We start from the raw sequence: 25,666 nt of genomic DNA, 5'->3' as shown, positions 1-25,666 counted from the left end.
ACTACTGAGATTCTTCATCCAAAAGTGGCAATAATAATAACTATGCTTTTTCCTTCTGATTTCTCTATTCCTTTTTGTAGTACCAGTTCTTCCAGTAAACCACAGCTGTTTTAGATTCTCCCCTTCTCTTTATCTCCAGTACCTATTCAGTTACTAAATCCTATTCTCTTCTTGCTGGCAATGTCTTATATTTACTCCATTTCGTCTCTAATTCAGGCGTCCATCACAGATACAGTTTTATTTGGATAGTTTCTACTATGAGTTTCTGCATCTAATCTTTTAACTTTAAATTTAGTTTCTAAATAGAAGCCAGATTAATTTTTCTGGAGCATTATGGGTTATATGGTAGTCTGGAATTTAAGCTTGGAGAAAGATAAAGACTTGAGAATAAATTTAGGAGTTATTGTAAGAGTATTGACAGATTAATATGGAAGGTTTTCAATTGCTGAAGTTAAATAAATATTGTAGAAAGGATTAAAAACAGAAAAATATGGTTCCAAAATAGCATCTGTATTTATGACTGGAGGAAGGAGTATCAACAAATGAGACAAGAAAGGGCAAACAAGAAGCATCATCTAGATAATGTAATGTCATTTACAACTGCACATTTTAATCACCTGGGAGGCTTTTGAAATTAATGATGCATGGGCCCCACCCCCAGGGAATCTTATTTAATAGTTGGTCTGGAGCCCAGCTATCAGTTTTTTTTTTGGTTTTTTTTTTTTGGTTTTTTTTTTTTTTTTTGAGACGGAGTCTCGCTCTGTAGCCCAGGCTGGAGTGCAGTGGCCGGATCTCAGCTCACTGCAAGCTCCGCCTCCTGGGTTCACGGCATTCTCCGGCCTCAGCCTCCAGAGTAGCTGGGACTACAGGCGCCCGCCACCTCGCCCGGCTAGTTTTTTGTATTTCTTTAGTAGAGACGGGGTTTCACCGTGTTAGCCAGGATGGTCTCGATCTCCTGACCTCGTGATTTGCCCGTCTCGGCCTCCCAAAGTGCTGGGATTACAGGCTTGAGCCACCGTGCCCGGCCTAGTTTTTTTTTTTTTAAAGCATCCCAGGTGGATATAATATACAGCTATGGTAAAGAAACACTATATGAATATATGACTGAAAGGAACATGAAATAGGGATAATTCTTAGAGAGTGAGATTAGAAAGAGAAGTAAGAATATGGAAATTTTTCTTTCTTAATACTTTTAAGTTTTTTTTTTTTTTTTTTTTTTTTTTTTTTTTTTTTTTGGAGATAGAGTCTCGCTCTGTCGCCCAGGCTAGAGTGCAGTGGCTGGATCTCAGCTCACTGCAAGCTCCACCTCTTGGGTTTACGCCATTCTCCTGCCTCAGCCTCCCGAGTAGCTGGGACTACAGGCGCCCGCCACCTTGCCCGGCTAATGTTTTATATTTTTTAGTAGAGATAGGGTTTTACCATGTTAGCCAGGATGGTCTCTATCTCCTGACCTTGTGATCCGCCCGCCTCGGCCTCCCAAAGTGCTGGGATTACAGGCTTGAGCCACCGCGCCCGGCCAATACTTTAAGTTTTTTCCAGTGAACACGTATTACTTTTATATATTTTTTTAAACCTGAAAAATATCAGGGCAATATAAGTGGTTGTTAAAAAACATCAACTTTTGGGCCGGGCGCGGTGGCTCAAGCCTGTAATCCCAGCACTTTGGGAGGCCGAGACGGGTGGATCACAAGGTCAGGAGATCGAGACCATCCTGGCTAACACAGTGAAACCCCGTCTCTACTAAAAAATACAAAAAACTAGCTGGGCGAGCTGGCGGGCGCCTGTAGTCCCAGCTACTCGGGAGGCTGAGGCAGGAGAGTGGCGTGAACCCGGGAGGCGGAGCTTGCAGTGAGCTGAGATCAGGCCACTGCACTCCAGCCTGGGCTACAGAGCGAGACTCCGTCTCAAAAAAAAAAAAAAAAAAAAAAAAAAAAATCAACTTTTGAAGTTAGATTTGAGGTCAAAATCAAGTTCTACCATGTACTTGCTTTGTGACTTTGGGTAAATCACTTAACATTGCTGAATCTGTGTTCTCATGTGTAGAATCGGGAAAATGAAAGTACTTATTTTGACCGGGTGCAGTGGCTCATGCCTGTAATCCTAGCATTTTTGGAGGCCAAGGTGGGCGGATCACAAGGTCAGGAGTTCAAGACCAGCCTGACCGACATGGTGAAACCCCCACCTGTACTAAAAATACAAAAATTAGCAGGTCATGCTGGTGCCCACGCCTGTAATCCCAGCTACTCAGGAGGCCAAGGCAGGAGAATCGCTTGAACCCGGGAGGCAGAGGTTGCAGTGAGCCGACATAGCACCACTGCACTCCAGCCTGGGCGACAAAGCAAGACTCCATCTCAAAAAAAAAAAAAAAAAAGTACTTATCTTGCTTTTTTTGTGAAGATTAAATGAGGTAATGTGTAAGGTGCTTCACACAGTATGCATTTAGAAAATGGCATTGATAGGCAGGGCGCGGTGGCTCATGCCTGTAATCCCAGCACTTTGGGAGGCCGAGGCAGGCGGATCACAGGGTCAGGAGATCGAGACCATCCTGGCTAACGCGGTGAAACCCTGTCTCTACTAAAAATACAAAAATTAGCCAGGCGTTATGGCGGACGCCTGTAGACCCAGCTACTCGGGAGGCTGAGGCAGGAGAATGGCTTGAACCTGGGAGACAGAGCTTGCAGTGAGCCAAGATCGCGCCACTGCACTCCAGCCTGGGTGACAGAGAGAGACTTCGTCTAAAAAAAAAAGAAAAAATGGCGTTGTTGTTATTATTGTTATCTTGTAGGCATCCGTGTCAAAACTGCAGACACATCATGGAGCAAGAGGACAGAAAAGTCCATTGAATTTGGCTAAAGAGATGAATTTGTGACTCCTGAGAGTGAGTTTATTGGTATGCTGAGAGCAGAAGCCAATGTTTTGAGAGGTTAAGGAGTGAGAAGATGAGAAGAAAGTAGAAGCAGTAAGCCACATACTTTTGAAGTGTGGCATTGAAAGAAAAGAGAAAAATAGGGCACTATCTAGAGGAAACAGTGGGACCAAGTGGAAGATTTTTCAAGAGAACAAAAACCCCTTGTGTGTGTTTAAAGTTGAGAAGTAGGACCAGGACTTTGGGAAGACTGAGGGTACAATAATTAAAGGGGAAAAGAGGTCCAGATGGAGTTAGAAGTCCATGGGTTCAAGAAGACAGGTGAATGAATTAATCTTGGCAAAAGAAGGGAATATCTCAAAGAGGAAACAAAAAAGATCACTAGATAGATATTTTGGGGTTGAGAGAAGAGATTATGTAGTTCATGCTGGATGACCTTGCTTTCTGTGCATTTATTTGTGAAACAGTTTGCTACATTCCATACACTATGCCAGGCTCTAGAAATACAACAGTATGCAAAATAACTTGTCCTTTCATGGATTTTTTTTGTTTGTTTTGATTTCTTAGCTTATCTCTGTAATACTTATTAGCACCTGATAACATATTTATTTGTTTGCTTAATGGAGGTCTGTCCCCACTTGAATAGTCTGGGGTGACAGGGTAGTGGCCTGTTCCTGCTATAACTCCCGTGCTTGTTACAGTAGTGGGCATATAGTACATGCTAATGAATGTTTACTAAATTAATTCAATGAAACACTGAAATACGTGCCACACATTTAGCCCACTTTAGCTCATTTAATCCTCATAAGAACCTGAAAGGTAGCCATTACTAATGCCATTTAGAGATGAGGAAACAGGCTCAGAAAGGATATATAAGTCCCTTCATGGAGTTTTTGATGTAGAATGTCTGTCTAGAAGTTTTGTTAATTATTGGGTACTTTAGGAGTTTTCTGCAGTTCTTATGGAGAGGAAAAGAGATGTACACAATAAGGGTTATGCTTTTATTCTATTTCTCATAGTTATTATAATTTTATTTTTTCAAATTTTTAATTTAAATTTTTGTGGGTATACAATATGTGTATATTGTTATAATTTAGATCATGGCTTTCTTCCAACGAAGTCAAGGTCATATATATAAATAGAGCTTCAAAAATATATTCGTCCTTTCAAAAAATAACTGAGTGCTGACTATACTAGTCACAGTTCTAGAGGCTAGGAGTACACAGTAAATGCAAAGTTCCTTGCCATATGGAGCTTATATTCTGGTGGATGTAATAGATAAACAGATAAAGAAATATACAATAAAATAAAGATGTAAGTGCTATGAATAAAAAAGGGCAAGGGTTTAGAGAGAGTGATAATGGAGGTAGGTTTTATATAGGGTTAAAAATAAAATGTTTAGTTATGACAAGGCTGTTAAGGAGGATCAAAAGCAGAGAGGAAGGAAAAGAAGAGAGAAGGTAAGAAGCATGCGGATTAGGTAGGCAATAATAAATTCCGCCAATAATAAAAGTTCTCAATATATCAACTGATTCCCAGTACTATTTTAGTTGAATATCATGAACCCAGTTATATGTGCCAGCTCCTTAAACATTGTCACTAAGAAATATATACATAATTATTGCCATAAGAGCATGATTTCTATATCTCTAGGTTGTTTTCCGAGGAGGTGAAGGGGCTTTGCAGGTTTTACCTCCCCTAGTTGATGTCATTCCTGAAGCTAGGCTAAACTTGGTGATTTACTACCTTCGTCAAGGTAAGAAAAATTTGTCCTAGTCTTACTTACAATGAGGTATTTTAGAGTAGTTAAATATGTCTGATGGAACTATTTACTTCACTTTTTAAATCCATACTTCCAAAAATATATTTGCAACAAGTTCATAGAACAAGTTTATTGGTGGTTATTTGTTGTGCCTTTTTATATCCTCTTTCCTCTTCTGTCGCTTCCTACCTTCTTCTCCCTCATTCTGTTTTTTCTTTTTTCCTTTCATTTTTCTGTACTTTATTCTCTATCCATTCTTTCTTTTTCATTGTTTTTCCTCCCCTTCCCTTATAGTTCTTTTTTCTTTTTCTAGTTTGTTGCATAATGTACATTCACATTTTCTTGTGTCTTTTGAAAAAAGTATTAACTGTTTCTTATTTGCTTTGATTGTCTGCCTTTGTTTCTTTGTATCCCAGGCTGCTTATAAGAAATACTATTATTCAAAGAGGATATGATATTTATTGCCCCTAAGTAAGATTACAATTGTTAGACAAACGCCTGAAGCAGCCTTTTCTAACAGCTGTGAGTACAGGGTAGCAGCCACCATGCATTTGTGGTGGCATTTGGTCATGGGCCCTGCAGTTACAATGTGGGCCTTTTTAGGTGCATGGTAGAAACCAACTAGGACAACATATTCCTCATGGAGGAAAATTTATTTATTAAAATAAGAATATGAACTTACAAACCGTCCTATTTTATTTTATTTATTTATTATTATTCTTATTATTTTGAGACAGAGTCTTACTCTGTCGCCCAGGCTGGAGTGCAGTGGCATGATCTCCGCTCACTGCAACTTCTCCCTCCCCGGTTCAAGCAATTCTCCTGCCTCAGCCTCCCGAGTAGCTGGGATTACAGGCGTGCGCCACTGTGCCCGGCTAATTTTTGTACTTTTAGTAGAGATGGGGTTTTGCCATGTTGGTCAGGCTGGTCTTGAACTCCTGGTCTCAGGTGATCCGCCTGCCTCGGCCTCCCAAAGTGCTGAGATTACAGGTCTGAGCCACCATGCCCAGCCTCTATTTTATTTATTTATTTATTTTTAATTTAATTTTATTTATTTTTTTTGAGACGGAGTCTCGCTCTGTCGCCCAGGCTGGAGTGCAGTGGCCAGATCTCAGCTCACTGCAAGCTCCGTCTCCCGGGTTCACGCCATTCTCCTGCCTCAGCCTCCCGAGTAGCTGGGACTACAGGCGCCCACCACCTCGCCCGGCTAGTTTTTTGTATTTTTTTAGTAGAGACGGGGTTTCATCGGGTTAGCCAGGATAGTCTCGATCTCCTGACCTCGTGATTCGCCCGTCTCGGCCTCCCAAAGTGCTGGGATTACAGGCTTGAGCCACCGTACCCGGCCCGCCTCTATTTTATATAAAAGCAAAAAGAAATATGTTTTGGACAAGAATGAAATAAACAGCATATATATTTTATAAATTATTTTTATTATGGAAAATTTCAAACATAGACAAAAATAAATAGTACAGTAAACACCCAAATACTCACCTTGGATTCAGCACTTTTCAGGATATTTCCAGTCTTCTTTTTTCATTCAGCACCTCTTTTCTGTTCCTGAAACATTTTAAAGCAAATCTCAGACTTCATGTCATTTAATTCCTATATACTTAATATATATATATATCTCTTTTTTAAAAAAAATTGTTGCTTTTCTTATCAATGCCATTGGCATAGAATGCCTCATCCATGTTCTTAGCTTCAACAATTTTTTAAGGTACTTCATGGCTTAATATGAGTTTTCTAAGGATATTTGATTTGGTTATTTTTAGCATAACTACTCAACACCGAATATGGAGAGTTAGAAGACGGATAAAACAGATCATGTTTCCCATGAATATTTAAGTACTGAAGGATCTTATCTTTTGGGAGGGACTGCTTCAGAAGGGTTTTCTGGATTACAGACTAGTATAATTACTTTGTTGTATTTCAGATGATGTACAAGAAGCTTATAACTTAATTAAGGATCTGGAACCTACTACTCCTCAGGTAACTGAGAATGTTTTACATTTTTACTAACCAAGTTCTGCTAAAAGTGGAACTTCAGAAATCTAGTTGGAAGTCATATTAGAGAAGATCAGGCAGACTCCTGCCTGTAGAATACCAGGAAAAGACCATATGTATTCATTTAGGAATGTTATATGCGACTTGTGATATGAGAATGAATGTTCTGGGCTTTTTCATGTTTTTAAACTCCCTTGTGTGTAGTCATTTTGTCAAAAAGGGTAAAGAAATTTGGAAAATTCCTTTAGTGTTTGGAAATATGAAAATTTAGAATTCTGATGAAACTAACAACTAGATACATGCAATTATTTCATAAATTGTCTATAACTTGTCTTTCTTCCCCATTGGATTGTTAACTCCTTATAGTCAGGGACTGTGTCTATATTGTATCTCTAACACTGTGTACATGAAGTACATAGTAAACATTCCATTTATTGAATGAAGGACTGACGAAAATATTTCCAGACCCCATGAAGTTTAAACAGGTATATTTCTCAAGTATATTAAAAGATTCAGCTTCTTTCATGCTGTTCTGTGTGTGAGCTCTCTTAAATGAAAGATTGATAACGCTGCTCGCTAGGGAGGGTATCTATTAAAGAATTGAACCAAGTCTGAAAAAAGGGATACAAGTGAGGCCTCAAGACTCCAAAAGAGAGAATACCTTATAAATGGACATCAGAGGACACTTTTATTTTTTTTTTAGGAAAAGGATTACTAGCAAAGAAAAGTAACTATAACATTGGAAAGGGGCCAGAAGTGGTGGCTTACGCCTGTAATCCCAGCACTTTGGAAGGCTGAGGCAGGTGGATCACCTGAGGCCCAGATTTCGAGACCAGCCTAGCCAACATGGCAAAACCCCGTCTCTACTACAAATACAAAAAAATTAGCCAGGCGTGGTGGCTGAGGCCTGTAATCCCAGCTACTCGGGAGGCTGAGGTAGGAGAATTGCTAGAACCCTGGGGGTGGAGGTTGCAGTGAGCTGAGATCGCACTACTGTACTCCAGCCTGGGCAACACAGCGAGACTCGGTCTCAAAAAAATTGGAAAGGGAAAATAATGTATATGATATGGTCACAGACAGTGGCAGTGGTTGAGAAGGTACTAAAAATTATTATATCAACATTTTACTTCTTCTTCCATAGAATTTAAATGAAATGAAACTTATCTCCTAGAGCTTCCCTTGAATTATTTTTGCTTAAGGTTGAGAATTTACAAATATGGTAAATTTTGTTATATAGATTCTTGGCTGCTGGAAACTAAATGAGTGACTCCTAATTCTTTCATTCAAGCCAGGGATAGAACAGAGAAAAGTAACTATAGGTAATCTTTGATAATTTATATAAAATATTGAGTTAATGCAAGCAGTTAATTTGAAAATAATCTCATAGCTCCACATTCATCTTAATCAGTGTTATTCCATATTTCTAGGAGTATATTCTCAAAGGAGTGGTCAATGCAGCCCTTGGCCAGGAAATGGGTTCAGTGAGTATGAAATCACTGATAGGTGGGAACTGAACAATGAGATCACTTGGACTCGGGAAGGGGAACATCACACACCGGGGCCTATCATGGGGAGGGGGGAGGGGGGAGGGATTGCATTGGGAGTTATACCTGATGTAAATGATGAGTTGATGGGTGCTGACCAGTTGATGGGTGCAGCACACCAACATGGCACAAGTATACATATGTAACAGACCTGCACATTATGCACATGTACCCTAGAACTTAAAGTATAATAATAATAATAAGAAGAAGAAATCACTGATAATCTGTAGGTTGCAAAGTTATAGGTGTGTGGAAGAGAACAAAATGACTATCAAAGCACAAGCAGCAATAGGCTCTCCTGTAGTTCCTTTTATTTCTCCATATCCCCCAATCCAGACTCCATTGTGAAAAGAATGTTGTGTTATTTAGAGACAAAAAAAAAACACTTATAACCCTGAAGACTCCTGCTTTCTTAAAAGGGTCCAATTTTTAAATAGCAAGTTATTTAATAAACTTAAAAATCATTGTGCAACTTCATTCTTATTTGCAGGGACTTTTTTTTAACTTCCGTATATCTGTAATTTTGGCATCTGTAAAGTGAGGAAAATTATTTCTCTGGAGAAGTTAGTTTTATAAACACCAAAACACTGTCTAAAATTGCTCTTATCCATCTTAATGTAGCATTCTTTGTTCTTTTTGGAACAAACTGGGATATGAATAAATCTTTTTATCTCAAGTGCATTCTGCAGTGCCTTGTATAATAGATAGGCAGCAAATATTTATTAAATAAATGAGTTTAATAAATACTGCTTGTTATATCTATAGCTCCTGTTCCAAGGTCTGATATATGGTAAAAGAGCAATAGATATTTGTAGAATGATTGAGTTCATTTAATGAAGTTTTAGGATAGAATTTAAGGATTTGATTATTTTTCTTCTTTTCTTCCCGTCCCTGCACAGGTTTTAATTCAGTTTCGGGTCTAGTTGTTATGTTAATGAGAATTAGCATTGTTTGGGGCAATATTTAAAACAAGGGTATATGTTAAATCCTGACAAATGTGTTAGAACCATAAAGTATGATAAAAATATTTTTACCTTATTCCTCTATATCAGCTCAGTTTGTTTTTCAGAGGGATCATATGAAAATTGCCCAGCAGTTCTTCCAGTTGGTGGGAGGATCAGCTAGTGAATGTGGTATGTCTGAAATCTGGACTTACAATCTGCTTTATAATTGGAATGGGGCATATATTGACTGTGAAGTTTGATTCTCTCTCTAGGGATGTATCTATTAGGCTTCACATTATAAAGTGGGAGGTCAGAAATAAGAGAGAATATTGGAATTGGTTCTTCTCAACGTCTCAGCGAAAGTGGGATCAGAGAATAAATAAAGGAGAGTAAATGTGCTGTTTTGTTCCTGAGAGTTTTAAAACTTTGAATCAGTTTTAGATATAAAATGTTATTTTTTTTTTTTTTTTGAGACGGAGTCTCGCTCTGTCGCCCAGGCTGGAGTGCAGTGGCGCGATCTCGGCTCACTGCAAGCTCCGCCTCCCAGGTTCACGCCATTCTCCTGCCTCAGCCTCCCGAGTAGCTGGGACTACAGGCGCCCACAACCGCGCCCGGCTAATTTTTTGTATTTTTAGTAGAGACGGGGTTTCACCGTGGTCTCGATCTCCTGACCTTGTGATCCGCCCGCCTCGGCCTCCCAAAGTGCTGGGATTACAGGCGTGAGAGTTTTCAAGAGCTCTTTTGAGCATTAACTTTTGTCACATTCTGGTAGGTCATTTGCCTTTAAACTTTGCCTATGATATTTTTTTCCATATAAAAATATTAAAACCAGCCAGGCATGCTGGCTCAGGCTTGTAATCCCAGCACTTTGGGAGGCTGAGGCTGGCAGATGGCTTGAGCCCAGGAGTTCAGGACCAGCCTGGGCAACATAGGAAGACCTCATCTCTACAAATCATAATAAAAAAAATTAGCCAGGTGTGGTGGCACACACCTACGGCCCCAGCTACTTGAGAGGCTGAGGTGTCAGGATTGCCTGAGCCCAGGAAGTTGAGGCTGCAGTGAGCCATGATTACACCACTGCATTCCAGCCCGGGCAACAGAGTGAGACCCCCATCTCAAATATGTATACACCATACAACCAATACTACAGAAATTCAAAGAATCACCAGAGGCTCCTATGAGCAATGATATGCCAATAAATTGGAAAACCTGGAAGAAATGGATAAATTCCTAGACACATACAACCAACCAAGATTGAACCATAAAGAAATCCAAAACCTGAGCAAACCAGTAACAAGTAATGAGATCGAAGCCATAATAACAAGATTCCCAGTAAAGAAAAGCCCATGACCCGTTGGCTTCACTGTAGAATTCTACCAAACATTTAAAGAAAAATTAATACCAATCCTACTCAAACTATTCCAAAAAAGAAAGGAGGAGGGAATATTTCCAAACACATTAAGACCAGTATTTCCCTGATAACAAAACCAAAGACACATCAAAAAAAGAAAGAAAACTAAAGTCCAATATCTCAAATGAAGAGGGATGAAAAAATTGTCAACAAAATATTAGCAAACAGAATTCAACAACATATCATTCATCGTGACCAACTGAGATTTATTCCAGGAATGCAAGAATGGTTCAACATATGCAAATCAAGGGGTACATCATAGCAGCAGAATGAAGGGCAAAAACCATATGATCATTTCAATTGATGCTGAAAAAGCATTTGATTAAATTCAACATCCCTTTATGATAAACCCCCCCAAAAACAACTGAGTATAGATGGAACATACCTCAAAGCAATAAAATCCACATATGACAGACCCACTGCTAGTATCATATTGAATGGGGAAAGTGGAAAGCCTTTCCTCTAAGATCTGGAACAAGACAAGGATGCCCACTTTCACCACTGTTATTCAACATAGTACTGGAAGTCCTAGCTAGTAATCAGACAAGATAAAGAAATAAAGGACATCTGAATTGAAAAGGAAGAAGTTAATTATCCTTGTTTGCAGATGATATGATCTTATATTTGGAAAAACCTAAAGACTCCACCAAAAAACTATTAGAACTCATAAGCAAATGCAGTAAAATTGCAGGATACAAAACCAACAAACAAAAATCAGTGACATTTCTACATGCCAACAGCAAACACTGTGAAAATCAAAAAAGTAATCCCATTTATAATAGCTACCAATAAAATTAAATACTTAGGAATTAACCAAAGTAGTGAAATATCTCTACAATAAAAACTATAAAACATTGATGCAAGAAGTTGAAGAGGCTGGGCGTGGTGGCTCACGCCTGTAATCCCAGCACTTTGGGAGGCCGAGGTGGGTGGATCATGAGGTCAGGAGATCGAGACCATCCTGGCTAACACAGTGAAACCCCCGTCACTACTAAAAATACAAAAAATTAGCCAGGCATGGTGGTGCGCGCCTGTAGTCCCAGCTACTCGGAGGCTGAGGCAGGAGAATGGCGTGAACCCAGGAGGCGGAGCTTGCAGTGAGCCGAGATCACGCCACTGCACTCCAGCCTGGGCAACAAAGCGAGACTCCATCTCAAAAAAAAAAAAAAAAGAAGTTGAGGACACACAAAAAAGGAAAGATACTCCATGTTCATAGATTAGAAGAATCAATATTGTTAAAATGTTCATACTACCCAAAGCAATCTACAAATTCGATGCAATCCCTATGAAAATACCAATGATATTCTTCATAAAAATAGAAAAAACAATCCTAAAATTTATACAGAACCACAAAAGAACAGAATAGCCAAAGCTGTCCTGAGCAGAAAGAACAAAACTGGAGGAATCACTGTACCTGACTTCTAATTATACCTCAGAGCTATAGTAACCAAAACAGCATGATACTAGCATAAACACAGACACATAGACCAATGGAGCACATTAAGAGAACCCAGAAATAATCCATACATTTACAATGAACTCATTTTTGACAAAGGTGCCAAGAACCTCTGGGGAAAGGACAGTCTCTTCAATAAATTGTGCTGGGAAAACTGGAGTTCTATATGCAGAAGAATGAAACTAGACTCCCATCTCTCACCCTATATAAAAATCAAATCAAAATGGATTAAAGACTGAAATCTAAGACCTCAAATAAGGAAAATTCTACAAGAAAACATTGGGGAAACTCTCCAGGACATTGGTGTGGGCGAAGACTTCTTTTTGTGTTGTTTTTGTTTTTGTTTTCTTTCAAACAAGATAGGCTTTATTTAGATCACTAAAACTAACATTTTACAGACAGGTAACCATAACATTACACAGCAAAGTATAGCTGTAAAATCTCAAACAAGAAAGGCAATGCTTTCTTTAGATCACCAAAAATAATGTTTCACAGAGAGGGAACTGTTAGAAGCAAATGTATAGCTGCAAATTTTCTTTTGCCATCAATATCGAGTTCCTCTAACATACTTTGAGGCTACTTTGTGGTTTCCAAGTACAAACTAAACCTTGTTGGACAGAGTTGCCCAGCTTCATCAAAAGAATGAAACCAATTTGCAAAAAAAAATTTATTTAATGCTAGCAAATAACAAAATAATGTGGTTCTCGCTAATGAACTGCAATGTCTATTGAAATAGCCTAACCTATGTATGCTTCCACAAACATTTCACTGTGAACCCAGTTGCTTTTTTCCTGCTATCACAGATGGCCTACACAGTAGCAAGTGTTGTGTCAGAGCACTATAGGCACCCAGGAAACAATTCCTAACAGAATAACTACAGTATGTGGGCAACTCAAACAACAGGGCCCACCTCTGTCAGAGCCCCCACGTGGGCATTGTGTTTGTGCTCTGGGTAAAGACCCACCACCTTGATAGTTGTTCATCTGAAACCCAGAGCACCAAGCTAGACAGAGGAGTTCTTACAGAACCATCAACATTGTAATAAATAGCCCGGAGATTCTTGCTGTGTAATGCACCTCACAGGAAGTGACATAAGCTGACTCTAGGAAAAAGTAATCACAGTATTCTGCTAAAAAACCTCAAATAGAGATCAAAGTGCTTCAATAAAGCCTTCAGATTTTTCTCAGAAAAGGACATCTTTCCAAGAATTTCTGGAAGTTTTACAAACAATTGCAGCAAATGTTATGCCCCGTAAATGTAACAGGTGGAAGCGACTGGTCACCTGGTGGGTAATTATCAGGCATAAGCTTCTAGGATAGGACCTCGTTCATTTCATTAGTTTTTCTCCTTTCAAAGCCAGCGAACACTGCACTTCCTTCCTTGCTAGGAGTCAGAGGAATAGGTGAAGACGATCTGCTGTGCACAGGTGTCTTCTTTTCCAGGTGCAGAAACAGCTTGGGTATGCTGGCGGATGTGTGCTGCTGCTGGCCCTTGGGCGGAGGTGAGGTGCTGCTGTCAGAAAGTCTGTCACAGTTGGTGGTGTGGCTCATGGACCGCCTCAGAGACTGCAATGCTTCCAACTCAGCTTTGTGCCTTTTGGGGGTGTCTGGTTCACTAATGGTTGGCTGACTCTCTGTGGACTGTGGCATGGATGAATTCAACAAAGACAGGCTGGGAGAGAGTTCCTCCTGGATCGTATTAGGGTTTGTGGCAATTTCCTTAATTAGAAAAAAAAACATGGATGAAGTCACCTTTTTTTGTTTTTGTTTTTTTTTGTGTGTGTTTTTTGAGATGGAGTCTCGCTCTTGTCACCCAGGCTAGAGTGCGGTGGTGTGATCTTGGCTCACTGCAACCTCTGCCTCCTGGGTTCAAGCGATTCTCATGCCTCAGCTTCCTGAGTAGCTGGGGATTTCAGGCTCCTGCCACCATCCCCGGCTAATTTTTGTATTTTTGGTAGAGGCGGGGTTTCACCATGTTGGCCAGGCTGGTCTCCAACTCTTGGCCTCAGGTGATCCATTCACCTCGGCCTCCCAAAGTGTTGAGATTACAGGCGTTAGCCACCGCACCTGGCAAAGTCACCTTTTTATACTGAGCTTGTTCATAAGGATAGAGTAAAACCAACAGTAGAGTGTAATCAAAGGTTATTCTTAATCCATCCACCATGTCCTTACAAAGGTCAACATTCTTTTCTTCTGGGATATAATGCACGTTCCTACTGGCATGTGGCATAGCATGATGGTGACGAGGCCTCTCATTGGCTGAAAAGGCTGCATTGAGAGCAAAATGCTTCCAAGATCATTATGATGTTGGTCTGGCATGAAAGTTTCACTAACCATTTCCTTCTGTTAATGTAATAATAATCATCCTCTTGCTACTTCAGAACTTCAGGAATTTCTGTAGTTACTGTTGTTTCTTCCATTTCTCTTTTTGTTTGAAGCTCTGGTTCTTCTTTCACTTCAGTCTTTTCTTCAGTATCACTTTCTTCACTTATTTCTTCATACTTTGCTGCTGTCAGAGGAACTGCTTAATGAGTTTTCATCATTTTCATCTTTTTTGTCAATGAGGAGGCTTTTAAGCAGAATCAACACCAGGCAACCTGCAGCACTTCTTTCTTCCTGTGCTCCTCAGGCGAGCTACAGCTTTTCTTGCCAATTTATGCTGTATTCTACGATTTTCATCGGTATCATGAAGCACATGATCTTCGGCCGCGCATTGATCCCAGCTTCTGTTCCAGCCATTAAAATAGATCAGATATTCTGGGATCTTTCTGCCTTTTTTGTCTTTCCCAACAATAACAATCTGGTTCTGACGGCAGGCTTCCCACGGGAGCCCACCTGGCACTGGGCCACACTGGAGGAGAGATTTAACACAAAGACAGAAACCCTAGTCCAGAGGCCTCCTCCACTGGCGGCCCCTTCAGGGGGTGCAAACAGTAACGACAGAGCACACATGAGGTTCCCAACCATTTGTGAGTGACCTGGCCCAAAGATTTCTTGAGTAATACCGCACAAACACAGGCAACCAAAGCAAAAATGGACAAATGGGGTCACATCAAGTCAAAAAAGCTTCTTCACAGCAAAGGAAACAATCAACAAAGTGAAGTGACAATCCACAGAATGGAGAAAATATTTGCCATCTGACAAGGGATTAATAATCAGAATATAGAAGGAGCCCAGACAACTCAATAGGAAAAAAATCTAACAATCCAATTTGAAAATGGGCAAAAAATCTGAACAGACATTTCTTAAAAGGAGACATACAAGGCTGGGTGCCGTGGCTCACGCCTGTAATCCCAGCACTTTGGGAGGCTGAGGCCGGTGGATCACCTGTCAGGAATTTAAGACTAGCCTGGCCAACATGGTGAAACCCCGTCTCTACTAAAAATACAAAAAATTAGCTGGACATGGTGGTGACGCCCGTAATCCCAGCTACTCAGGAGACTGAGGCAGAGGAATCACTGGAACCCAGGAGGCAGAGGTTATAGTAAGCCGAGGTCACGCCATTGCACTCCAGTCTGGGCAACAAGAGTGGAACCCCGTCTCAAAAGAAAAAAAAAGAAAAGAAAAAAAAGACATACAAATGACAAATGGATGTATGAAAAGGTGTTCAACATCACTGATCATCAGAGAAATGCATCACTGTTGGTGGGAATGTAAATTAGCACACCCACTGTGGAGAACAGTTTGGAAGTTCCTCAAAACACCAAAAATAGGATGACCATATGATACAGAAATCTCACTGCTAGATAAATACCCAAAAGAAAGGAAATCAGCGTATCAAAGAGATATTTGCACAACAATGTTTATTGCTGCACAATTCAAAATAGCAGAAATTTGGAAGCACCCTAAGCATCCATCAACAGATGAAGGAATAAAGAAAATGTGGTACATATACACAGTGGAATACTTACTATTCAGCCATAAAAAGGATGCGATGAGATGAATGAGTTGAGATCCTGTCATCTGCAACAGCATGGATGGAATTGGAGGACATTATGTTGAGTGAAATAAGCCAGGCACAGAAAGACACACTTTTCACTTATTTGTGGGAGCTAAACAATATTAAAACACTTGAACTCTTTTTTTTTTTTTTTTTTTTTTTTTTTGAGACGGAGTCTCGGCTGTGTCGCCCAGGCTGGAGTGCAGTGGCGCGATCTCGGCTCACTGCAAGCTCCGCCTCCCGGGTTCCCGCCATTCTCCTGCCTCAGCCTCCCGAGTAGCTGGGACTACAGGCGCCCACAACCGCGCCCGGCTAATTTTTTGTATTTTTAGTAGAGACGGGGTTTCACCGTGGTCTCGATCTCCTGACCTTGTGATCCGCCCGCCTCGGCCTCCCAAAGTGCTGGGATTACAGGCGTGAGCCACCGCGCCCGGCAACACTTGAACTCTTGGAGATAGAAAGTAGAGTGATGGTTAGCAGAGCCTGGGAAGGGTAGTGGAGTGGGAGGACAGTGAGGACGGCTACAAAAAAAAAAAAATTAGAATTAATAAGATCTAGTATTTGATAGCACAACAGAGTGACTACAGTTAACAATATAATTTATTATACATTTCAAAATAACTAGAAAACTATAATTGGATTGTTTGTAACACAAAGAAGGAATAAATGCTTGATGTGATGGATACCCCATTTACCCTGATGTGATTATTATGCATTGTATGCCTGTATGAAAATATACTGGATGTCCATATGCAGTATGGATATATGGACTACATACCCACAAAAATTTAAAACAAATAAAGTAGATTAATAAAAAATATTAAAACCATTTTTAATTAAGTTTTTCTTTTCTATAGTGATTACTTGCATGGGTATTAAGCTTAGAAAATGCTTTCTTTCTGCCACAGTTATATAATAGTCACCTATATTGCCCACTAGTAGTCTTGAAACTTCATTTTTGTGATTAAAGTATTTCATCAGCCAAGATTCAGTGAAAGATTTGAGAAAGGGGTATAAAAAGAGATGCTAGCTAGCCAGCATGAACCAATATGGTGCTGCCTGTACTGGTTGTCTATGTCTGGCATCTATTCTGAGTAACAGTGTTCATGCTGAACTGAAAATTATATTAATTTTTTTTTTTTTTTTTTTTGAGACGGAGTCTCACGCTGTTGCCCAGGCTGGAGTACAGTGGCGCGATCTCGGCTCACTGCAAGCTCCGCCTCCCGGGTTCCCGCCATTCTCCTGCCTCAGCCTCCTGAGTAGCTGGGACTACAGGCGCCCGCCACCGCGCCCGGCTAATTTTTTGTATTTTTAGTAGAGACGGGGTTTCACTGTGGTCTCGATCTCCTGACCTTGTGATCCGCCCGCCTCGGCCTCCCAAAGTGCTGGGATTACAGGCTTGAGCCACCGCGCCCGGCCATATTAAATATTTTTATCACTCCTGGACATTCACAAATGTTTCACCAATACCAGTTATTGCGTACTATTTTCCCCATTTCATTCATTCATTCATACAATAAAAATTTATTGAGCTGTTGAGGATACAGCAGTAAACAAACAAAACTCCCAACCATTGTGGAACTTAAGTCTAGTAGGGCAGATGGACTAGAAACAATATATAGTGGCCGGGCGCTGTGGTTCATGCCTGTAATCCCAGCACTCTGGGAGGCCGAGACAGGCGTATCACGAGGTCAGGAGATCGAGACCAGTCTGGCCAACATGGTGGAACCCCATCTCTACTAAAAATACAAAAATTAGCCAAGTGTGGTGCGTGTCTGTAATCCCAACTACTCGGGAGGCTGAGGCAGGAGAATTGCTTTAACCCAGGGCACAGGTTGCAATGAGCCAAGATCACACCACTGTACTTCACCCTGGGCAACACAGCAACACTCTGTCTCAAAAAAAAAAGAAAAGAAATAATATATAGTATATATATAGTGTGTGTGTGTACATATATATTTATACTACGTATGTATATCTGATATGTATATTCTGATCCTGATCCAACTTTTTGCCTGATATCAGATTACTATTTGAGTGGTGGAGGATTAGTATAACTCCCACTCTTGCCACAGGCATTCCTAAGGCTCCTTATTCTGTTTAATTTTTTTCCTTTATCACTTATCACAGTCTGATATACTATGTATATCAGATATATATATATACACATACTATATGTATGTACATCTCATCAGATACACCACAAAATGCCACCATTTTCTGTGGTGGCATTAGTGGCATCAACTAATCCTTAAGATTAGTTTTGTGTTTATCTGGTATAACTGATGGTTTTAAATTTTATATGTATATCTGATTAGATATATCACGCGTGTGTGTATATATATATATCAGATGTACATAGTATATCAGACTGTGATAAATGTTAAAGGAAAAAAATGAAACAGGATAAGGAGCTTTAGGAATGCCTGTGGCAAGCGTGGGAGTTACACTAATCCTCCACTACTCAAATAGGAATCTGATATCAGGCAAAAAGTTGGATCAGGATCAGAATCAGATGGTTCCATGGCAAATTATTTTTCCATTTGAGATTGGAAGTGCTAGGTTGATTTAGAAAAGTGATGATGGAAACCAGGCCACACTAATTGAATATGCACATGTTGGATGAGAGAATCAAAGCCTTGGAAAATGACCTGGTTAATGTAGTTAGTGAACCTGCAGGGCGTGTGTTCATTTTGGACTCTGGGAGTTAATCCCCAGAAAGATTATTGGTCACTCTCAAGGACTGTGACCTCCATTATATTGGGGTTTTGTCCACTGAACAAAATATATAATTTCAGAATCTAGAAAGATATTTTGGAATATTTTCCTGTCTCTAAATTATTAAATAACTCAAACTTCAGCTAAAGAGGATTTTAGTTTTATGAATATATGTGGGTTTTTTTCCCGCTCCATTTCAGATACAATACCAGGGAGGCAGTGCATGGCTTCCTGTTTCTTCCTGCTTAAGCAATTTGATGATGTCTTGATTTACCTCAACTCATTTAAGGTCAGTATAGAATTATCTACAAGATTTTATATACAAAATACTGTAGAATGTATCAGAGAAGATAAGATATCGTTAGAGATGGCCCATTTTCTATGGTGGCATTAGTGGCATCAACTAATCCTTAAGGTTAGTTTTGTGTTTATCTGGTATAACTGATGGTTTTATATTTTGTATGTTCATTCTCAATGTGACCTGTTCTTGGGATGTTTTTCAGAGTTACTTCTATAATGATGACATCTTTAACTTTAATTATGCCCAAGCCAAAGCTGCAACAGGCAATACCAGTGAGGGTGAAGAGGTGGGTACCTGCTTTTGAAAGCATTTGAATGATTCTGTCTAAAGACATCCTTATCTTTTTCTCACTGGAATAAAATGGTCAAGGGTTAAGGATTATTAAAGATTCCTCTGTTCTTAGGATGCATTAAAAAGTACACTGTGGAGAAGGTGCAGAGACACACACCTGTATTCCCAGCTGCTTGGGAGGCTGAGGCAGGACAGTGGCTTGAGCCTGGAAGTTTTAAGCTGCAGTGCACTATGATCATGCCTGTGAATAGCCACTGCACTCCAGCCTGGGCAACATAGTGAGACCCTGTCTCTTAAAAAAAAAAAAAAAAGGTACAATGTGAATAGCCATAGATTTTATAACCATATTAAAATTTTCCCTTTTTAGCAAATTTTATAGAAATATAACATATGTACAGAAAAGTATACAAATCATAAGTATACAGCTTGATGACTATCAATATGTTTCTTTACTTATTTGATTTCTAACTTAATTGTATTTTTGTGGTCATAGAATGTGGTCTGGGCTGGGCGAGCTAGTTCACACCTATAATCCCAACATTTCAGAAGGCTGAAAAGTGGGAAGATCACTTGAGCCCAGGAGTTCGAGACCAGCCTAGGCAATATAGTGAGACACCATCTCTACAAAAAATTTTTTTAAATAGCTGAGTATGGTGGCATGTGCCATTTGTTGAGGTTTGCCTTACTGACCTGTGTGTAGCATGGTCATATATGCTTAAAAAGAATATGTATCATACAGTTGTTAATTATTCTGTTTGAATCTTCTATATCCTTACCAACTTTTGTCAGCTTGTAGTATCAATTTCTGGTGTAATATTTTTATTTTTATTTTTTTTTATTTTTTTTTGAGATAGAATCTTGCTCTGTCGCCCAGGATGGAGTGCAGTGGCGTGATCTTGGCTCACTCCAAGCTCCACCTCCCGGGTTCATGCCATTCTCCTGCCTCAGCCTCCCAAGTAGCTGGGACTACAGGCGCCCACCACCACACCTGGCTAATTTTTTGTATTTTTAGTAGAGACGGGGTTTCACTATGTTAGCCAGGATGGTCTTGATCTCCTGACCTCGTGATCTGCCCACCTTGGCCTCCCAAAGTGCTGGGATTACAGGCATGAGCCACCGCACCCGGCCAATATTTTAAAATCGCCACAATTTTGTCCCTTACTTTTCTTAGCAGCCTGCCTAGAATTTGGTCATCTATAATGCTACAGTGATTATCAATCTAAGGCAAGCCAATAATGGGTATTTTTGTTGCAAAACCATCCTCATCTGTATTCCCTTTCTTTCCTCTTCTTGCAGGCGTTCCTCTTGATCCAAAGTGAGAAAATGAAAAATGATTACATTTACCTCAGCTGGTTAGCTCGGTGCTGTGAGTCTTCTTTTAAATGTTACAAGAAGAATCCTCTTTTTCTTTTTGGTTACATAATCTGTTCGGAAATGGCATGGAATGTTTTCTAATTTGATTTTGCATTTTGTTCTGAGAATGAGTAAACACTGAAATTAAGGGTTGTTAATGCAACTCAGTAAGTGTTGCCATGTAAATGTGTCATGCAAGTTTACCCTGTGATTAGTTCTACCATATAGCATTGACCTAGTACTTATAGCCTGAAAAATGTCAAGTTCTTTCTAAAGTCTCATTACAGTTTCCAGAGTCTCAGCTTCTAGTGTTGTTTGTGAAATGATGTTGCTACACTAATTGTAACTTTTCACTATGGGTCAAGTCTGAAAAGTGGCAAAATGTCAAAAATGTAATTTTTTGATATAGAACTTTACTTTCTGTCTCTTTCTCTCTCTCACTCACTATCTTTTCTTGCTCCTTTTTAAAACTCAAGATTTAAAATGTTTGCCAGGCACAGTTGCTCACACCTGTAATCCCAGCACTTTGGGATCGTGAGGCAGGCGAATCACTTGAGGTCAGGAGTTCAAGACCAGCCTGGCCAACATGGCAAAACCTCAGCTCTACTAAAAGTACTGAAATTAACTGGGTATGGTGGCACACACCTGTAATCCCAGCTACTGGGGAGGCTGAAGCACGAGAATCACTTAACCTGGGAGGCAGAGGTTGCAGTGAGCCAAGATCACACCACTGCACTCCAGCCTGGGTGACAGAGCAAGACTCTGTCTCAATAAAAAAACAAAATTAAGTAAAATGTTCACTGAGTTTTTGTAGTCAGAGGAAAATTTAGCAATCATATCTTCTAAGTGAGATTGAAACTATGAGTAGGATTGAATGAATGATAGTTATCCTCTTTTAAGCATATGAGCAAAGTAGGAACTACCAGAAGTCAATCCGATCTGAAAGACATAATTATGTGACTCCTAACTTAAATATTTTAAGTATGGTAGAATTCTGGCAGGGAGCCAGCTGAATACCAACATTGCAAGCTTTCCATGAAAGCTTTCCACCACTTTATTTGGAATACGGAACCAAATCCATAGAATAATAAGGTGCAGAAATTATTTTTTGTACATGTAAAAATGACTCATTTGTTTACAAATCTTTGATTCCTTTTGCAGATATTATGAATAAGAAACCAAGACTAGCCTGGGAACTTTATCTTAAGATGGAAACCTCTGGCGAGTCCTTCAGTCTCTTACAGCTCATTGCTAATGACTGCTACAAGGTGAGTCTGACTGAGACTAAAGGGGACATTGAAGATTAGTATCATATTGCTGCATTGGCTAAATATTAGGGGAAAATGTCCTACAGACTAAATGGCTAGTAGCGAGAGGATTCACATAGTGTTATAAGAGAAGCCATTCTTTTTATGAATGAACTGAACTCAGAGATAGGCAGTATTTCAGAGATTTACGTGTATATGAAATGATTAGAGAGGAAGTTTTAGATTTCTAAAGGGTATGAATCTTTAGGTAGTGTTGATGTACAGATAATCATCTGGTAGTTGGAAATTTGCTACTGAAGCTCAAGAAAGATGTCTTCTGACATCTAGAGATATAGATTGGGAGTCATCAACATTTAAGTACAGTCCTGTATTGCTTAATGATGGGGATAAGTTCTGAGAAATGTGTCATTGGGTGATTTTGTCATTGTACAAACATCAGAGTGCACTTACACAAACCTAGATGGTATAGCCCACTATACACTTAGGCCATATGATATAGCCTATTGCTCCCTAGGCTACAAACGTGTACAGCATGTTCGTGTACTGAATACCATAGGTAATTATAACACAATGGCTAATATTTGTGTATTGAAACATATCTAAACATAGAAAAGGCACAGTAAAAATATAATACGGAACCACAGTCATATATGCTGCCCATCATTGATCAAAATGCTGTTGTGAAGTGCATGACTGGATTAACTGAAGCCCTGAAAAACAGTGAGATTACCCAAGTACAATGTAAAGTGAGAAGAGATGCAAACCAAACTTTGAGGTACAAATGGCAGACAGGAAAGACAAAGGAACCAGAAAAAGAGAACAAAAAATTAGTCAGATTTAGTAAAGGAATGGCTGTTTTGTGTATATGTTGGTGTGTGGGGGGGGGGGCTGGGGGGAGTTGGAAAGGATAGGAGGAGGTAGTAGTTTTGGGACCTAGCCTATAGATTAATGTTTTTTAAAAATCAGCCTCAAATTCTAGAAGTTCCTATTTTTGGAATATCTGTTCCAAAAATGTCAAAAATACAGGTAAGTGTCAGGTAAAGAGAATCTTGTATTAAATTAATCAACAAAAGCTCATTTCAAAGTGAATCATTACCAAAAAAAGAAGTGAATCACTATCAGTGGAAAAGATTTTAAGACATAGGAAACTTAAACAATAGTTTAACATGACTTGGTGGGTGGCAATGCCCTTAAATAAATTAGGGGAGGCAGAGGGAAGGAAAACATTAGAAGACAGGAAATTATTTCAGTTTTAGATATATTAAATCCGAAGTGTCTTTGAGGCTCCCAGCAGAGATAATAGAAGTAGGAAATTAACAGGCTGTCCTTGGAGCTTTGGTATTCGTCTGGATTAGCAATGTAGATTTAGTAGTTAACAATGTAGATTTAGAAGTTAACAGTAGTTAGTGGTGGTAATCACAATGGTTGTAGCAGTGGTAGTAGTAGTAGCAGCAGCAGCAGCAGCAGCAATAGCAGAGTATGAGAGAGAATAAGATTAACCAGTAAATGGGGTGAGGAACCTTGCGGAACACCAGTGTTTAAGGTCTAGAAAGGGAAACAAGAGTAAATGAAAGAGAGGATGAACCGCAAGAGAAGGAAAACAATGAGAATAGGCAAAAAAAAAAAAAAAAAAAAAAAAAAAAAAAAAATGCTTTTCATTACTTTTCCTTGCTCCTATTTAATCAAAAGCCAAGGCAGGAGACTGTCAAATCTGCAACTGGATAGAAATGCATGAGGACTGAGAAGACAGTAACAGGTAGAGAATAGAGTCAGATTACAAAGCAGATGCAGCGAGTGTCATGTAGACCAGAGTCTTAAAAAATTTGATATTGATGATGAGGAAAAATGTAGTGCTAACTTAAATGGAAAATCAGAGTTTGGGATTGGGGGGGATGGGGTGGAGAGTTCTTTCAGAGTGGGGATAGGGGAGTATATCTGTAGGCGGAAGAAAATGAGCCATTGAACAGGCAGATTAAAAATTCAGGAGGATAGGGCATTTTTGATGGAGTTAGGCCCTAGAGGAGATGAGAGGGGAATAGGGTTAACATCAAAGGAAGATAACTACTTGAAAAACAAGTTGGCATTACCTAGTGTCTCAGTGGTCGCATGACGACCCACTAGTTTGGTGATTTACTAGAAGGACTCATATGACTCAATATAAAGCTATACTCATGGCTAAAATTTATCACACTACAGGAACAGCAGGAAAAAGATAGGTGTAGGTGAAGGCTAGAAAAGTCAAATACAGGTTTTTCTTATCTTCCTTCTGTGGGGATCACACAATCATGTCTTTATCCAGCATATGTGTGATGTCCTTGCCAAAGAAAAACAAAGAGAATAAGGGGGGAAATGGCAGAATTAAGCCCTAACATGTCAATAATTAAATGTAGATGGTCTAAGTATACCAATTAAAAGACATCTATTGAGAGAGTGGATTAAAAAACATAACCCAATTATGTGTTCTCAACAAGAAATTCACTTTAAATATATTGATATACATAGGTCAAAATTAAAAGGATCAAAAAAAAAAACCCACTGTGAAATAGTTTGGCAGTTTCTTTAATAAACATACTTACCATATGACTTAGCAATTGCATTCCTGTGTATTTATCCCAGGTAAATGAAAACCTATATCCACAGAAATACATAAATGTTAGTAACACAAATTTTAATATTTAAATGTTAATCGCAGCTTTATTTGTAATAGCCTAAAACTGGAGCCAGTCAAAGTCTTTCAGTAGGTGAATAGTTAAACAGACTGGTTTGGCCTGGAATACTACTCAGTAATAAAAAGGAACTATAATGAGAAGTCTGACTCCATTTCTGGATGTTTGACTGCTGACAGCTTTTAAGCCTCACCCCTACTTCTTCCCCTTGTGCCCCACATCTGGGCAAAATGATAAGAAAACCTACGTGCTCCCTCCTTTGGCACCATAGGGTGATTTAAACCACACAAGTCCCTGCCCATGCACAGGAACCTTCACCACGGCCCCACCTCCTAACCACAGTAAACACAAAGGCCAGTCTTCTTTCCGTGCTCTCTCAGGCCTTTTCAGATCTGCTTAATAGGGCCGTTCTACTCTCCCTAGACTTCAACTGTGTAAGAAAATGTTTCATATCCTCTTGCTGTGTGTGTGTGGTGTCCTCAGTTTCACCATCCAAACCAAACTTTGGTTGGGAGTCCCTCTTGAATTTGCAGAGTGACCATAACAGGAGCAAGCTATTGGAACACACAGTAACTTGAATTAACAGGGAATAACAAGGACATTATACTGATGGAAAAAAGCCAGTTTCAAAGGGTCCCATACTGTTAGCTTTCATATATGTAACATTCTTGAAATGACAAAATTGGCCGGGCGCAGTGGCTCAGCCTGTAATCCCAGCACTTTGGGAGGCCGAGGTGGGTGGATCACCTGAGGTTGGGAGTTTGAGACCAGCCTGACCAACATGGAGAAACCCCGTCTCTATTAAAAATACAAAATTAGCCAGGCATGGTGGCACATGCCTGTAATCCCAGCTACTTGGGAGGCTGAGGCAGGAGAATTGCTTGAACCCGGGAGGCAGAGGTTGCGGTGAGCCGAGATTGTGCCATTGCATTCCAGCCTGGGCAACAAGAGCGCAACTCCATCTTAAAAAAAGAAAAGAAAAGAAAAGAAATGACAAAATTATTGAGATAGAGAACAAATTAGTGGTTGTTAGATGTTAGGGATGGTGAGCAGGGAGGGCTGTGCATATGACTGTAGAAGAGTAACAAGGGAAATCTTTGTGGTGATATAATAGTTCTGCATCTTGGCCAGGTATGGTGGCTT

General features: G+C 39.7%; 1 protein-coding gene and 1 pseudogene across 1 annotated transcript in view; one reads left to right on the top strand and one right to left on the bottom strand.

The window, feature by feature from the left end:
• IFT56 (intraflagellar transport 56) overlaps nucleotides 1-25,666 on the top strand; it is a 66,467-nt gene that overhangs the window by 34,076 nt on the left and 6,725 nt on the right. The window contains exons 9-16 of the mRNA XM_050784995.1: nucleotides 4,520-4,622; nucleotides 6,562-6,617; nucleotides 8,060-8,113; nucleotides 9,246-9,309; nucleotides 18,845-18,933; nucleotides 19,148-19,231; nucleotides 20,533-20,602; nucleotides 21,751-21,857. Coding sequence (XP_050640952.1) covers nucleotides 4,520-4,622; nucleotides 6,562-6,617; nucleotides 8,060-8,113; nucleotides 9,246-9,309; nucleotides 18,845-18,933; nucleotides 19,148-19,231; nucleotides 20,533-20,602; nucleotides 21,751-21,857 — 627 coding nt within the window. The remainder of the gene's footprint in view (nucleotides 1-4,519; nucleotides 4,623-6,561; nucleotides 6,618-8,059; nucleotides 8,114-9,245; nucleotides 9,310-18,844; nucleotides 18,934-19,147; nucleotides 19,232-20,532; nucleotides 20,603-21,750; nucleotides 21,858-25,666) is intronic.
• On the bottom strand, nucleotides 12,903-18,005 carry LOC126949744 (male-specific lethal 3 homolog; annotated as a pseudogene).

This window comes from Macaca thibetana, chromosome 3 (assembly GCF_024542745.1).
Source record: "Macaca thibetana thibetana isolate TM-01 chromosome 3, ASM2454274v1, whole genome shotgun sequence".
NCBI classification, from domain to species: domain Eukaryota; kingdom Metazoa; phylum Chordata; class Mammalia; order Primates; family Cercopithecidae; genus Macaca; species Macaca thibetana.
This window is presented reverse-complemented; position numbering and strand designations above follow the sequence as displayed.